Genomic DNA, 16,520 nt, shown 5'->3' on the forward strand with positions numbered 1-16,520 from the left:
TCTCATGCAATTTGTCGTGTAAGCTAATAGATGACTTTTTTTACCCCACAATAATTGCCTTGTGTAATATTGAACTCAAAAGCAACAAAATGCAAACAAGTTAACATTGTTTTCATCTGATCTATATCAATGAATAGTGAAAGCAATCCTTACCCAGCCCCTCCTTCAAACTTCTTTCGTTGTTATCACACACACCCTGTCCTCATGGCTTAATTTGTGCCAGTGTTTGCTGGTTCGGGACATCAGCTCTCATTTGTGGGACCGGGACTTATTTTGGAACAGTAGGGTGATGGAATCAAGACTGCCAGTTTTCTGATTTTACTGCTTTTTGCAGGTAAATGCACCAAAGAACTATTTATTTCCCTCCCTGTATTTATTTTTAAATAAGACAAGATATGGAAAATGAGTCTATATTGAGTGATCCTCGTTGCTGCTATCCCAATAGCTGCGCAGACTGACACACAGGGGAATTAAAAAATGCACATGTAATAAATGAAATGATAATACAAGAACTCACAGGGTATGGGGCAAATACGACTGCACCTATCCCCTAATTAGGTTACGGTAATTTGTTTGGGTGCCAAGGACCTGAGACGCAATACCCCTACGTCTCCTATGGAACACTCCACAAAAATAATAAGGCCGTATTTCGAGTGCGCACTCGAAATACGGCCTGAACGTTGGCAACCAAAGACTGGAATGGTGTCGTTTTACAAGGAGTTATTGGAAGCGATTGATACACCGCAATCTCTATGCCTTTTTCGTTCGAAAAAACCCATTTAAAGATCGAAAAGGGACGCATCAAGAATATATTTTTGCCCTGAAGAAGTCCGTATGGACGAAACGCGTTGGCTACTTCGTGTCATTTTTAAAAAAGAATTTTGAATAAAGAAGTTATACATGTGATAAATGAATAAAGGTACACGTTTTCCTAATGAAGCGAAAATCAATTGCAGACTTGCATATGTTCTAAAATGCTAATGTCATAAGAGTGTATGCATGTGTGTAGCATAACATATGGCTTCTCATAGCAGGATAGTGGCAGTCAGTTACAAGCCATGTACCTTTATCTATTGCACAAACGTGGAAATGGACTAGTTTCGGAGCTTATTTTTTCACTAGATTCAAAATAAATATAGCTAGAGTTAAAAGGTCGAAGAATAAATGTGGATAATTACAGACAGAAATGTCTACGTAATAAATACTAGAAAAAGGGAGCCCAAATGTATTAGGACGCGCCCTCCGAACCCTGGAAACGGTGTATGGCAGACAGATGTTTTTCCTGAGCTCTTCAGAGTCTTTGGGGCCTTTCATGATGCAAGGAACATCGATGTCTAGAAATCAATGTATTTAATTGGAGGTTCTGGGCAGCCTAGACGTCAGCAATGGCATCAGAGGCGATGTATATGGAGACAATCGAGGAATCCTTGTAATATACACACCCACGCAACAACTGTTCATCCATTCTATAATTCATTTTAAACATCGTGCAGGCCAGCAACATCTCACCCTAAAAACCAGAAACCTAAAACTGGACAAAGGTTATCTCAGTGCTTCTCTTCCTTATATCTGACGACTCGACCCTCTTTATTCCTGATTTTCAGGGGCACAGGACTGGAATCACTGGATTTCACCAAGCAGTGACCGCCTAGGCCTTACGCGACAAAATGTCTGCCCTGCACCTGTCGCACGCATCCAAAAACCAATGGGAGAACCTTAAACAGCAGCCTGTCACGGACAACCGTGAAATGGAGGGGTGTTTTTGGCGCATGTCACAAGGTCTGCGGTGCAGTTAGACGCGCTCTACATCAGACGCAGAGCAAGCGAAACATATGTCGGAAACACATGAAAGATACCAGGAAACCGTGGCAATGGCCAGAGAGAATCAGCAGGCCGTGAAGAATACAAGCCCTGTCTGCTAGGTCTGCGACAGCGAGAGAGCAGCAGTAGCAGGCCCGCCTAAACAGCGACAACCGGTTCAATCAATTGTCACGTGGTTCTAAATGGTGTAGCATGGCCTGCGCTCGAGCTCCATCTGAATCTGCTAAAATATACAAAACTACCAATGACACAAGTGCTGGTCAGACTTCCAGGACAGCCAGACGGTGTAAGAGATGAGAGTTGTCATCTCAAACCATCCACTTACGACGGCCTGTTCAAAGGCCTGTGCATTGCGGCTCTAAATGGCACAGGCATACCCACGTGCCAGCTTCTGCTGTACATACTAAGATATGCAATCCTACCTCTGACATATCTCACTCAGCAGACCGATAGGACAGTCGGACGGTGTAAGGGGCGGGATCTGTCATCTCCAACCATCAAATGATAACAGCCGGTTTCATCAACCTATGCATTGGAGCTCTAAATGGTGGAGCCGTACCAGAGTATCAGCCCCGGCTCTATGCACCTTGGGGGACACATCTCAAGCGAGGTCCCCAAATCTAGAAACGTGCTTCAATAATGGAAGTATCCTACAAAGCGGATAGTCCACCTGACTAGGTTTTTTGTCCAATAACTGGAATGCCGATTCAACAATCACACCTTGCGGCCTAGTTTTGTGGCTTTAACCCAGGAACCATCGATTCCTCAAAATGATGGAGAATATCCTCAAGGAGGCAGAGGTGAACCAAGCAACGACTTCACAGAAAACTCCAAACTAGGCCGCTCCCGCCGTCTACCAAAGATTGTGAGAAGAGGAAGACGGGAGATAACGGAATATTGGGAAGGAGGAGACGCGACATGGAGAAGAAATAGGTGGGACCTAACCTATCCCAGAGCCACAATATGAGCATCACTTGTGTTTATCCTTCATTCTGCCACAGACGACTACTCTCCTGCATAGAAAGGCCAGCGGTCCTGACCATACACCAGGACCTACACATACAGCGCACTCCTGCAAGCTTCTGTGCCCTACAGACATGCCGCTCTCTTGCAGACATTTGTGATCATGTATTCTTCTTGTTTTAATGCTTCATGTGCACGTGCTATCATGAGCTTATGTTACATAACCTTATTTGGATGTTGTTTCTACATTGCTATAAAGTACTTGTTAGCCATAACAAGCCTGATGGCTGCAAGACTCCTTAGGCCAGTGGCCATGTTGCACACTGTTGTGTATCTGCTCGTTTCGCAGAAGCGGAGCCTCATTTCGAATACTGGCAACTAGAAGAGTGAATTAGGAAAAGTAATGAAGTCAGCGGAGAGTTTGTGAACTGACCTCACTTTTCAAGGACCTCCTGCATCTTATTCATGCGCACGTCAAGCCACCTCCCTCACTAGATACGTTTTGGTAAAGTAACGAGTTTTGATCACAAGTTTTTATTCCATAGACCAACATTGAGCAAACGCGTATATACAATGTAGGTATTTTACTACGTTCAGCGCTATGCTCCAATTTACCCCGATTGGATTGAGCATACTAGTCAGACAAAAAGTGATGGAGGAATGCTTGCGTAAAGTCTAACCAACCCCTGGAAACTAGTCTTTGGTTCAGAGAGGACCTGGCTTGGCACGTCAGGCTGGACCGTTCCCACAGGAGGAGGACCAAGGCTAATTTGCACATAGCTGGGTCTGATCTGACATGGCATCAGGGCCACAGAAACAGTGGGTTTATGCTACCCCAAGAGACAGCCAGCGGAGCGACTCTTTCAAGAATCCGCCCATCACCTGCTTTGTTTGGTATTTCGTTATGGTGGCTGCTACTCTGCAATAAAAGCAGGCTAGGCTCTTGGGTGTCCCGACATGTCTTTTACTTTAAAACATACTCATGAAGACACATTGCATGTGCAGACATACCTCACTCGTATGCAAACATGCTGCATTTATGCACACACACCCCCAATCCTGCAAATACACTACACTCCTGATACTGTTGAACTCTTGTACACATATCACACCTTTTAGAAATATATTGCCCTCTAGCAGACCTATCGCGCTCTTACAGACATACTACAGTCTGAAGACATAGGACACTGTAGAGGATATACTGCACTTCAAGAAATAATGCACCTGCAAGTATACTGCCGTCGTGCAGCCATTTTACAGCTTTGTAGAAGTACTCTATGCCTGCAGATATTTTGCACCTATTGTAAACTTCTGCGGATACGGGGAGTTTCTGTAGGCTTATTACACTGGTACAAACATGACTCTTGGAAAGGTTACACTGCTAGAGATGGTGTTCACTCTTGCTGGTGTGTTACATTTCTGCAGACCTGTCATATCTAGACATACTGCCCTGCCGCAGAAGTGTGGCACATGCTCTTACAGATGTGGCATGTGTTGCCCTTGGGCAGGTTAACTGGCCAGAGTGTCATATAAACATGCGGGGTAACCTTCAAATGGCAGATTCTGCTCCCACAAAAATGAACTCCGCCTTTTATCCTTCCAACAAGGGATGACAATTCTTGAGGCCAACAGCAGTGGCTAAATTATAATACATGACGGAAATCATTTAGGCTGGAATACACCATGTTATAGTTCCAAAAGTTTTTATTTTTTTAAATGAGAGGATATATATACTTTTTACCTGTACTCTTCCAGAGGAGCCAGAAAAACCCTTCACTACCCCCTATCTTTTAACATCTTCGCTATTGTTCATACACTTTCTCATCCAAGGCAGAGACGGCATAGGGCATTGGCAAAGTGGGCATTTGCTCAGGGCCCCCACTTTCTAAGGGGGCCCCTGTAAAAGTGAACGTTCTCTCTATTTGTCATCTGTCTGTTCTATCTCTCTATCTAAAGCTATTTCCTGCTCTGCCCACCGCTACCAATGATTCGGTCTCATTACCCAGTGCCATGTTAAAGATTGTTGGCATCTTCGACAAGGAATATTTCAACCGTTTTTATGTAACCACGCACAGTTTACCATAAATTGTAGCACTGTGTGTAATCATACGAGCTTATTATATTAACAGGGAATTGGAAATAAAAGACAAGGCTTTCAGTGGGAGGGCGAATATGTTTCCCGGGACCCCCAAAATCCTAACACTGCTCCCAGGACCCCCAAGCCCTCTCTTTCTCTCTGACTAGGGGTGAAGTCCTGTTAGGTCTTGAAACGCAGCGCGTACCTCTTTTAAGTAACCCACAGCCCTTGGCACAACACGCCCCCCCCCCCCTCCCACACCTCCGACAAGTATGTACGTGCCAGGTAAAGCCGCGCTGCTGCAAAAGCGCCGAACCCAGCACGAAGCACTACACACACATCTGGACACAGGCACGGCTCGGGCACTTACTGGGGCAGATGAGCGCCTCCTTGGCAGTGATGCTCTTGTTGCAGACGAAGCACATGGTCATGCCGGACACGGTGATGGTGGTGAAGAGGTGCCCGTTGGTGTAGCGGGTGTCCTTCTCCCGGCCCTCCTTCTCGCGTTCTTTCATCCTCTCCTTCTCTTTATTCTGTGGGCACAAAGAGACCACCAGTGAGGCTGGGGCGAGGATAGACACATTCACAGCACAGAACAGAACAGACAGTGGCCCCCGCCCTCGCGCCGCCCGCACTCACCTGGGGCACCAGCAGTGAGGCTGCGGGGAGGATAGAAAGATTCACAGGGCAGACAATGCCCCCCGCCCGTGCCCTGGTGCAGCCCGCACCCACCTGGGGAACCAGTAGTGAGGCTGAGGCGAGGATAGAAACATTCACAGGGCAGACAATGCCCCGTGCCCTCGTGCCGCCCGCACCCACCTGGGGCACCAGCAGTGAGGCTGCGGGGAGTATAGAAACATTCACTGAGCAGACAGGACCGCCGGCACCCACCTGGGGCACCAGTATTGAGGCGGAGGCGAGGCTGGACACATTCACAGCACAGAGCAGACAGTACCCCCGTCCCGTGCCCTGGTGCAGCCGGCACCCACCTGGGGCACCAGTAGTGAGGCTGAGACGAGGATAGAAACATTCCCAGGGCAGACAATCCCCCCGCCCCGTGCCCTGGTGCAGCCCGCACCTACCTGGGGCACCAGCAGTAGGGCTGAGGCGAGGATAGAAACATTCACAGGGCAGACAATGCCCCCCGCCCGTGCCCCAGTGCAGCCCGCACCCACCTGGGGCACCAGCAGTGAGGCTAAGGCGAGGATAGAAACCTTCACAGCACAGAGCAGACAGTACCCCCGTCCCGTGCCCTGGTGCAGCCGACACCCACCTGGGGCACCAGCAGTAGGGCTGAGGCGAGGATAGAAACATTCACAGGGCAGACAATGCCCCCCGCCCGTGCCCCAGTGCAGCCCGCACCCACCTGGGGCACCAGCAGTGAGGCTAAGGCGAGGATAGAAACCTTCACAGCACAGAACAGACAGTACCCCCGCCCCGTGCCCTGGACAGCCGACACCCACCTGGGGCACCAGCAGTAGGGCTGAGGCGAGGATAGAAACATTCACAGGGCAGACAATGCCCCCCGCCCGTGCCCCAGTGCAGCCCGCACCCACCTGGGGCACCAGCAGTGAGGCTAAGGCGAGGATAGAAACCTTCACAGCACAGAACAGACAGTACCCCCGCCCCGTGCCCTGGACAGCCGACACCCACCTGGGGCACCAGCAGTAGGGCTGAGGCGAGGATAGAAACATTCACAGGGCAGACAATGCCCCCCGCCCGTGCCCCGGTGCAGCCCGCACCCACCTGGGGCACCAGCAGTAGGGCTGAGGCGAGGATAGAAACATTCACAGGGCAGACAATGCCCCCCACCCGTGCCCCGGTGCAGCCCGCACCCACCTGGGGCACCAGCACCCGCTCGGTCCGCCGCCTCATCTTCGCGCTCATCCTCCCGGCTCCCTGAGGAAGGAGTTGGTGTCGGTCCCTGTGGAGAGGCAGAGACCGCTCACAGGTGCATCTATCCTAAGGGGGCCTCGGTGTCCCCCTCCCCCTAACCCGGTGCGCACTGCTGCAGCCACGCACCCCGGAGCAGGCGGGCACGACTAGTAACAGGTTAAAAATAATATTCAGCACTGATAACTCCCCTCTACTCCTAGTTAAAACCATGACAACCATCTGTCAGCCTCCAATATTGGCGCTGGCGAAGACATCTCTGCAGATAAGTGTGCGGCAATAATGGTGCAGGGAGAGGCTCTGTGCAGCTCACCCTGGTTGCGTGAGGACCCTGCCTCATTACCTCATCAGTTACAATGTTCATTGCGTGATGTCACAATGCACAGGTGGCCCCTTTCTCCTTGGCAGCAGTCCGCATTTTTATCCATGATGTCATAATGTTTGAGTAGCTCCTGTCCCTTTAACCCCACAGTTAGAATGTCTGATTGTGTGGCGTCATAAGCCATGGCTTCTGTCTCATTACCCCATCAGCTACAATGTCTGTTGAGTGATGTCATAATTCAGGAGTGGCTCCTCTCTCCATAACACAGAATACTATGGTGTGAGGTGTCAATACACGAGTACCCCCTGTCCCTTTAACAGCACAGTTATAATGTCTGATTGTGTGACGTCATAAGCCATGGCTTCTGTCTCATTACCTCATCAGCTACAATGTCTATTGAGTGATGTCATAATTCAGGAGTGGCTCCTCTCTCCATAACACAGGATACTATGGTGTGAGGTGTCAATACACGAGTACCCCCTGTCCCTTTAACAGCACAGTTATAATGTCTGATTGTGTGACGTCATAAGCCATGGCTTCTGTCTCATTACCTCATCAGTTACAGTGTTTATTGCGTGGGGTCACATTGCACACGTGGCCCCTTTCTCCTTGGCAGCAGTCTGCATTTTCTATCCATGATGTTCTAATGTTTGAGTAGCTCCTGTCCCTTTAACCCCACACTTAGAATGTATGATTGTGTGACCTCATAAACCATGGCTTATGTCTCATTACCTCATCAGTTACAATGTCTATCGAGTGATGTCGTATTCAGGAGTGGCTCCTCTCTCCATAACAAAGAATACTATGGTGTGAGGCCCCAATACACAAGTAGCCCCTGTCCCTTTAACAGCACAGTTATAATGTCTGATTGTGTGATGTCACAACGCACGAGTGGTTCCTATTCCCATACTTGTATAGTTAGAATCTGTGATTGGTTAATGTCAGAATAAATGGCTCCTGTCCCCTCTCCTGCAGCTAGAATGTTGTATCATGTCAACACACGAGTGACCCATGTTCCCTTCATTGTATAGTCAGAACGTTTGATTGGATGATGACATAGTGCACTGGTTGCTCCTGTCCACTTACCTGCTGTTCGAGTGGTTATTGTATGATATAGTGCATGAGTGGGTCCTATCCCCTTAAAGGCATAGTAAGAATGTTTAACTGGATGACGTTAAAATGCATCAGCGCTCCCTGTTTCCTTACAAGCACAGTTCGAATGTTTAACTGGATGCTATAATGCCTGTGCAGCTCCTGTCCCCTTACATAGAGCTAGAGAGTTTTATGTGATGCTAATGAATTAGTGGATCCTACCACCTCACAATCACAGTTCGAATGTTACAAGCATATTTAGACTGTTTATTGTGTGATATAAAAACATGAAATGTCCCTGTCCCTTTATAAAAACAGTTAGCATGTTTATTGTGTGTTTCTGTAAAGCATGAATGGGTCCTGTACCTTTAGAAGCACAGTTAAAATCTGTATTGTGTGATGCAAAGCATGAATTGTCCCTGCCCCCTTCAAGCACGTTTAGAATGTTTATTGTGTGATCCTATAATGCATGAGAGGTTCCTGTCCCTTTAGACACACAGTTAGAATGTTTATTGTGTGATCCTATAATGCAGGAGAGGTTCCTGTCCCTTTAGACACACAGTTAGAATGTTTATTGTGTGATCCTATAATGCATGAGAGGCTCCTGCCCCTTTAGAAGCACAATTAGAATGTGTATTGTAACTCTATAAAGCATGAAATGTCCCTGCCCCTTACAAGCACAGTTAGCATGTTTATTGTATGATCCTATAATGCATGAGAGGCTCTTGTCCTTTTAGAAGCACAGTTAGAATGTTTATTGTGGGATCCTATAATGCATGAGAGGATCCTGCCCCTTTAGAAGCACAGTTAGAATGTTTATTGTAACTCTATAAAGCATGAATTGTCCCTGCCCCTTACAAGCACAGTTAGCATGTTTATTGTGTGTTTCTATAAAGCATGAATGGGTCATTTACCTTTAGAAGCACAGTTAGAATGTTTATTGTAATTCTATAAAGCATGAATTGTCCCTGCCCCCTTACAAGCAGTAAGAATGTTTAGTGTGCGATTTTGTAATGCACGAGTGGCTCCTGTCCTCTTACCTACAGCTGGAATGTTTTATTGTACGATATAGTACATTAGCAGGTCTCGCCCCCACACCTCACCAGACTAAATACTTAAACATTTGATATCCTAAAGCATGGCACGCTTCTATGCCCCTCTGCGTACAGTGAGTGTTTGTATGAGTTCTTGATGCAGGTTCAGCGCCTCTAACATATCCCCAGAAAGTTTGAATTTGCTACTGCTTTATGCATAAATGTAGAGGAGGCTGGGCTTAGCACAAACGTATGTTTGAACCAGAGCTGGCAAATGCATAAATGCATCGCTCAAAGCATGTGAATGGTGCGCCCGACAAAATGGCGGCTGCGTACATAGGTGCCCACAATGTAAGTCCTTAGAGTACACCTGCAGACACCCCTTCACAATGCCAGCATTGTTAACAGAACACCATTGACATGGGTGGTTGTAGACTTCTGTTCACCCTCGGTCTCCTCCTCTTCCTACTACGAGTGCCAGTCTGCCCCCGCCCCTCACATCAAAGTCCCTTCTCTCCATTACAGCTCCTCGTACCTTGGCATTGCCGGCACTGCTCCCTTAACCGTGCCTACAACCGACACCTCAGCTTCCCACTCCCATGCCACTGTGCTCTGTCCTTCTTTGTCTGCACCCAGGTCTGTGCCCCTCTCTCTCTCTCTATCGCCTACTCCGCTGGCACATGCCCTGTCCATAACCTGTTCCCGTCTCAGTGCCATGCACCATGCACGTTCACCTTGTAGAGTGCCCGGTGCCTCTCCTCCTCTCAGGTTCTCTCTCTCCATCTCCTGACCCCAGCCTCTGTGCCATGCTTCTTGCCTGCTCTCCTGGCACCGTGTGCCCTGTGCCGCTCATATTCTCTCTCCATCTCCTGACCTCAGCCTCTGTGCCATGCTTCTTGCCTGCTCTCCTGGCACCGTGTGCGGCTCATATTCTCTCTCTCCATCTCCTGACCCCAGCCTCTGTGCCAGGCTTCTTGCCTGCTCTCCTGGCACCGTGTGCCCTGTGCCGCTCATATTCTCTCTCCATCTCCTGACCTCAGCCTCTGTGCCATGCTTCTTGCCTGCTCTCTTGGCACTGTGTGCGGCTCATATTCTCTCTCTCCATCTCCTGACCCCAGCCTCTGTGCCATGCTTCTTGCCTGCTCTCCTGGCACCGTGTGCGCTGTGCCGCTCATATTCTGTCTCTCCATCTCCTGACCCCAGCCTCTGTGCCAGGCTTCTTGCCTGCTCTCCTGGCACCGTGTGCCCTGTGCCGCTCATATTCTCTCTCTCCATCTCCTGACCCCAGCCTCTGTGCCATGCTTCTTGCCTGCTCTCCTGGCACCGTGTGCGGCTCATATGCTCTCTCTCCATCTCCTGACCCCAGCCTCTGTGCCAGGCTTCTTGCCTGCTCTCCTGGCACCGTGTGCGGCTCATATTCTCTCTCTCCATCTCCTGACCCCAGCCTCTGTGCCATGCTTCTTGCCTGCTCTCCTGGCACCGTGTGCGGCTCATATTCTCTCTCTCCATCTCCTGACCCCAGCCTCTGTGCCATGCTTCTTGCCTGCTCTCCTGGCACCGTGTGCGGCTCATATGCTCTCTCTCCATCTCCTGACCCCAGCCTCTGTGCCATGCTTCTTGCCTGCTCTCCGGGCACCGTGTGCCCTGTGCCGCTCATATTCTCTCTCTCTCCATCTCCTGACCCCAGCCTCTGTGCCAGGCTTCTTGCCTGCTCTCCTGGCACCGTGTGCCCTGTGCCGCTCATATTCTCTCTCTCCATCTCCTGACCCCAGCCTCTGTGCCATGCTTCTTGCCTGCTCTCCTGGCACCGTGTGCCCTGTGCCGCTCATATTCTCTCTCTCCATCTCCTGACCCCAGCCTCTGTGCCATGCTTCTTGCCTGCTCTCCGGGCACCGTGTGCCCTGTGCCGCTCATATTCTCTCTCTCCATCTCCTGACCCCAGCCTCTGTGCGATGCTTCTTGCCTGCTCTCCTGGCACCGTGTGCGGCTCATATTCTTCCTTCCATCTCCTGACCCCAGCCTCTGTGCCAGGCTTCTTGCCTGCTCTCCTGGCACCGTGTGCGCTGTGCCGCTCATATTCTCTCTCTCCATCTCCTGACCCCAGCCTCTGTGCCAGGCTTCTTGCCTGCTCTCCTGGCACCGTGTGCCCTGTGCCGCTCATATTCTCTCCTCCATCTACTGACCCCAGCCTCTGTGCCAGGGCACCGTGTGCGGCTAATATTCTCTCTCTCCATCTCCTGACCCCAGCCTCTGTGCCATGCTTCTTGCCTGCTCTCCTGGCACCGTGTGCGGCTCATATTCTCTCTCTCCATCTACTGACCCCAGCCTCTGTGCCAGGGCACCGTGTGCGGCTAATATTCTCTCTCTCCATCTCCTGACCCCAGCCTCTGTGCCATGCTTCTTGACTGCTCTCCTGGCACCGTGTGCGGCTCATAGTCTTCTTTCCATCTCCTGACCCCAGCCTCTGTGCCATGCTTCTTGCCTGCTCTCCTGGCACCGTGTGCCCTGTGCCGCTCATATTCTCTCTCTCCATCTCCTGACCCCAGCCTCTGTGCCATGCTTCTTGCCTGCTCTCCTGGCACCGTGTGCCCTGTGCCGCTCATATTCTCTCTCTCCATCTCCTGACCCCAGCCTCTGTGCCAGGCTTCTTGCATGCTCTCCTGGCACCGTGTGCGGCTCATATTCTCTCTCTCCATCTCCTGACCCCAGTCTGTGCCATGCGTCTTGCCTGCTCTCCTGGCACCGTGTGCCCTGTGCCGCTCATATTCTCTCTCTCCATCTCCTGACCCCAGCCTCTGTGCCATGCTTCTTGCCTGCTCTCCGGGCACCGTGTGCCCTGTGCCGCTCATATTCTCTCTCTCCATCTACTGACCCCAGCCTCTGTGCCAGGCTTCTTGCCTGCTTTCCTGGCACCGTGTGCGGCTCATATTCTCTCTCTCCATCTCCTGACCCCAGCCTCTGTGCCATGCTTCTTGCCTGCTCTCTGGGCACCGTGTGCCCTGTGCCGTTCATATTCTCTCTATCTCCTGACCCCAGCCTCTGTGCCATGCTTCTTGCCTGCTCTCTTGGCACCGTGTGCGGCTCATATCGTCTCTCTTCATCTCCTGACCCCAGCCTCTGTGCCATGCTTCTTGCCTGCTCTCCGGGCACCGTGTGCGGCTCATATTCTCTCTCTCCATCTCCTGACCCCAGCCTCTGTGCCATGCTTCTTGCCTGCTCTCCTGGCACCGTGTGCCCTGTGCGGCTCATATTCTCTCTCTCCATCTCCTGACCCCAGCCTCTGTGCCAGGCTTCTTGCCTGCTCTCCGGGCACCGTGTGCCCTGTGCCGCTCATATTCTCTCTCCATCTCCTGACCTCAGCCTCTGTGCCATGCTTCTTGCCTGCTCTCTTGGCACCGTGTGCGGCTCATATTCTCTCTCTCCATCTCCTGACCCCAGCCTCTGTGCCATGCTTCTTGCCTGCTCTCCTGGCACCGTATGCGGCTCATATTCTCTCTCTCCATCTCCTGACCCCAGCCTCTGTGCCATGCTTCTTGCCTGCTCTCCTGGCACCGTGTGCCCTGTGCGGCTCATATTCTCTCTCTCCATCTCCTGACCCCAGCCTCTGTGCCAGGCTTCTTGCCTGCTCTCCTGGCACCGTGTGCGGCTCATATTCTCTCTCTCCATCTCCTGACCCCAGCCTCTGTGCCAGGCTTCTTGCCTGCTCTCCTGGCACCGTGTGCCGCTCATATTCTCTCTCCATCTCCTGACCCCAGCCTCTGTGCCATGCTTCTTGCCTGCTCTCCTGGCACCGTGTGCCCTGTGCCGCTCATATTCTCTCTCTCCATCTCCTGACCCCAGCCTCTGTGCCATGCTTCTTGCCTGCTCTCCTGGCACCGTGTGCCCTGTGCCGCTCATATTCTCTCTCTCCATCTCCTGACCCCAGCCTCTGTGCCATGCTTCTTGCCTGCTCTCCTGGCACCGTATGCGGCTCATATTCTCTCTCTCCATCTCCTGACCCCAGCCTCTGTGCCAGGCTTCTTGCCTGCTCTCTTGGCACCGTGTGCCCTGTGCCGCTCATATTCTCTCTCCATCTCCTGACCCCAGCCTCTGTGCCAGGCTTCTTGCCTGCTCTCTTGGCACTGTGTGCGGCTCATATCGTCTCTCTTCATCTCCTGACCCCAGTCTCTGTGCCATGCTTCTTGCCTGCTCTCCTGGCACCGTGTGCCCTATGCCGCTCAAATTCTCTCTCTCCATCTCCTGACCCCAGCCTCTGTAAAAGGGGTATGTAAAATTTTGACTTGAGGAAAGTAAACCCTGGCCTTTTTTTTATGATTAGAAAATTCCTGAATATGGTGTTGCGCATTTTTTTAAAAATGTCATGAAATTACGCATTGCGTCCTTTTTACATACTGATGCATATATATTTTTAGAAATCTTGCTTCCTATGACTCCTGAACGAATTCACCACAACTTTACTTTGACAGTAAATGAAGGAGGCATTTTGTCATCTGCTTAACATTGTGGGAGAGTACTGAAGTAAAGTGGATGTCTTACTTTAAGCCTAGAAAGCAAATACAGCCAAATTAGTATGTCTGTGTGTGAACCCGCGTCTTGGTGCAGTAACCTTTGCAGGAAACCATTAATGCTACTATATATGTCCATGGCACACAGCAGTACTCTGTGAACGCACTAAAGTCAAAGTCATCCTTCGCTGCAATTTGATGAGAGGAAAGACTTCAGTGCTGAGGGGGGACAGGTCATTTCCACCCGATGAGTTGGGCAGCGAGAATAGCTCGATGGAGACATGCACAAGGAGGTGATGGGTGCACCGGCCAGGGGAAACAGGTGAACGAAAGAGGAAGCCTTCAGTATCAACACCAGGCGAAGAGGGGACATACTAGTGACATCAAAACCCCGCTTCCGGAGAACCATTCCATAGGGAACGCTCAAGGCTGATCTCCAACGGAGGAGGCTGTGGACGATGATGAGAGGACATTTGCGATTCGCGGACTGGTACTAGAGATAAAGGCAGTACTGCGAACTTCAATGGAACGCACTAGGACTATGAGCGTCGGGGAGCCATCTCTGGTGACCAGCCATCATTTACTAGTCACCTGCACAGGTGGATCAACACTCCAATCACCTACGCCTCATTTCGAAGAATTAAGTTCACTTACAGTGCTGAGTCAGGGATGATGCAGCAAAAACTCCAAACGGAATCACCAGCCATAGGACAACATTATTGTAACACACACCTCCCACAACTACCACACACATGGATGTTTACGCAACTGGCAGAAGATATGGAAGTAGGCCAGGCGCCGAGAAGGAAAACTGAAAAGAGAAACGACCCCAAACAACTACTGCCTGAGAGGTAAGGCCAGAGAGAAGGCCATCTGTGACAATGGACCTACAATCAGGGTTCATACGGAATAATAGGGGCAACACGTATGTGTGTCCCAAGTACAGCGGAGTTATGTATAGGGCACCCTTCTCAGTGCCACAGTCAAGGGGGGAAATGAGGATATGTTTGAGGATATAATTTGAGAACGTACTTTGTGTAAAAATAAACAAATAAAATACGCTTGCCTTTGTAAGGTACATCTGTTGAAATGGCCAGAACATTCTAACCAGCTACCGGTAATACAATCAAAGTAATTTCTTACATAGACCTTACTGGGCTCAGAATACACAAACGGTGCTTCAACCTTGGTCAGGCATGAATTGACCACAACCTACATGTGAGTATTTACATGTCAACAGAGGTAAAAGCCAACGTGCTTAGTATACCTGATGCCACCTGGAACACACCTAGTGTCACATAAGGTTGGCGTTTGGAGTTTGATCCCTGGACTCTCCATCCTTGCCTTCTGACTGAGTTGGGATCTACCCAGGCCCCTCCCCAAGCTCCTTTGATCTGCTGCCTCTAGCCATGGCCTGCTAGCTAATAATCAGTTTTCCCCACGTATATCTGCTCCCTGGTTTCCACCGCTGGCCCTTCCCGAGCCCTGTTGGGCTCCCTTGGCCTGTGATGTCAACTGGTGTTAAAGATTGTGGGATGTCCCTTGCATAAGACACTGCTTCCAAGCATATATCACCCTAGCTTACTTCAGACAGCAGAGGTTCACTTGTGCAACCCATGGCGTCCAAGCATATACCACCCTAGCTTACAGCAGAGGTTCACTTGTGAAACCCATGGCGTCCATGCATATACCACCCTAGCTTACTTCAGACAGCAGAGGTTCATTTGTGCAACCCATGGCGTCCATGCATATACCACCCTAGCTTACTTCAGACAGCAGAGGTTCACTTGTGCAACCCATGACGTCCATGCATATACTACCCAAGCTTAACACAGACAGCAGAGGTTCACTCGTGCAACCCATGGCATCCATGCATATACTACCCTAGCTTCCTTCAGACAGCAGAGGTTCACTTGTGCAAACCATGGCATCCATGCATATACCACCCTAGCTTACCAATGAAAACAGAGGTTCACTTGTGCAACTCATGGCGTACAAGCATATACCACCCTAGCTTATCAATGAAAACAGAGGTTCAGTTGTGTAACACATGGCGTCAAAGCATATACCACCCTAGCTTACTACAGACAGCAGAGGATCACTTGTGCAACCCATGGCGTCCATGCATATACCACCCTAGCTTACTTCAGACAGCAGAGGTTCACTTGTGAAACCCAGGGCGTCCAAGCATACATCACCCTAGCTTACTTCAGACAGCAGAGGTTCACTTGTGAAACCCAGGGCATCCAAGCATATACCACCCTAGCTTACTTCAGACAGCAGAGGTTCACTTGTGCAACCCAGGGCGTCCAAGCATATACCACCCTATCTAACCACTGAAAGCAGAGGTTCACTTGTGCAACACATGGCGTCAAAGCATATACCACCCTAGCTTACTTCAGACAGCAGAGGTTCATTTGTGCAACCCATGGTGTTCAAGCATATACCACCCTAGCTTACTTCAGACAGCAGAGGTTCACTTGTGCAACCCAGGGCGTCCAAGCATATACCACCCTATCTTACCACTGAAAGCAGAGGTTCACTTGTGCAACACATGGCGTCAAAGCATATACCACCCTAGCTTACTACAGACAGCAGAGGTTCCCTTGTGCAACCCATGACGCCCATGCATTAACCACTCTAGCTTACTTCAGAGAGCAGAGGTTCACTCGTGCAACCCATGGCGTTCATGCTTACACCACTCTAGCTTACTTCAGAGAGCAGAGGTTCACTCGTGCAACCCATGGCGTTCATGCTTACACCACCCTAGCTTACTACAGACAGCAGAGGTTCACTTGTGCAACCCATGATGT

The 16,520-nt window shown here is 50.3% G+C and overlaps 1 protein-coding gene across 11 annotated transcripts in view; it reads right to left on the minus strand.

Annotated features, from left to right (window-relative positions):
* Nucleotides 1-16,520, minus strand: part of ARHGEF2 (Rho/Rac guanine nucleotide exchange factor 2) — a 724,728-nt gene that overhangs the window by 131,155 nt on the left and 577,053 nt on the right. For all 11 annotated transcript variants that reach the window (XM_085638384.1, XM_085638386.1, XM_085638383.1 and 8 more), the window contains one exon: nucleotides 5,232-5,394. In XM_085638384.1, coding sequence (XP_085494510.1) covers nucleotides 5,232-5,394 — 163 coding nt within the window. The remainder of the gene's footprint in view (nucleotides 1-5,231; nucleotides 5,395-16,520) is intronic.

The sequence above is a fragment of the Triturus cristatus genome, chromosome 12 (genome assembly GCF_964204655.1).
Source record: "Triturus cristatus chromosome 12, aTriCri1.1, whole genome shotgun sequence".
In the NCBI taxonomy this organism is placed as follows: Eukaryota; Metazoa; Chordata; class Amphibia; order Caudata; family Salamandridae; genus Triturus; species Triturus cristatus.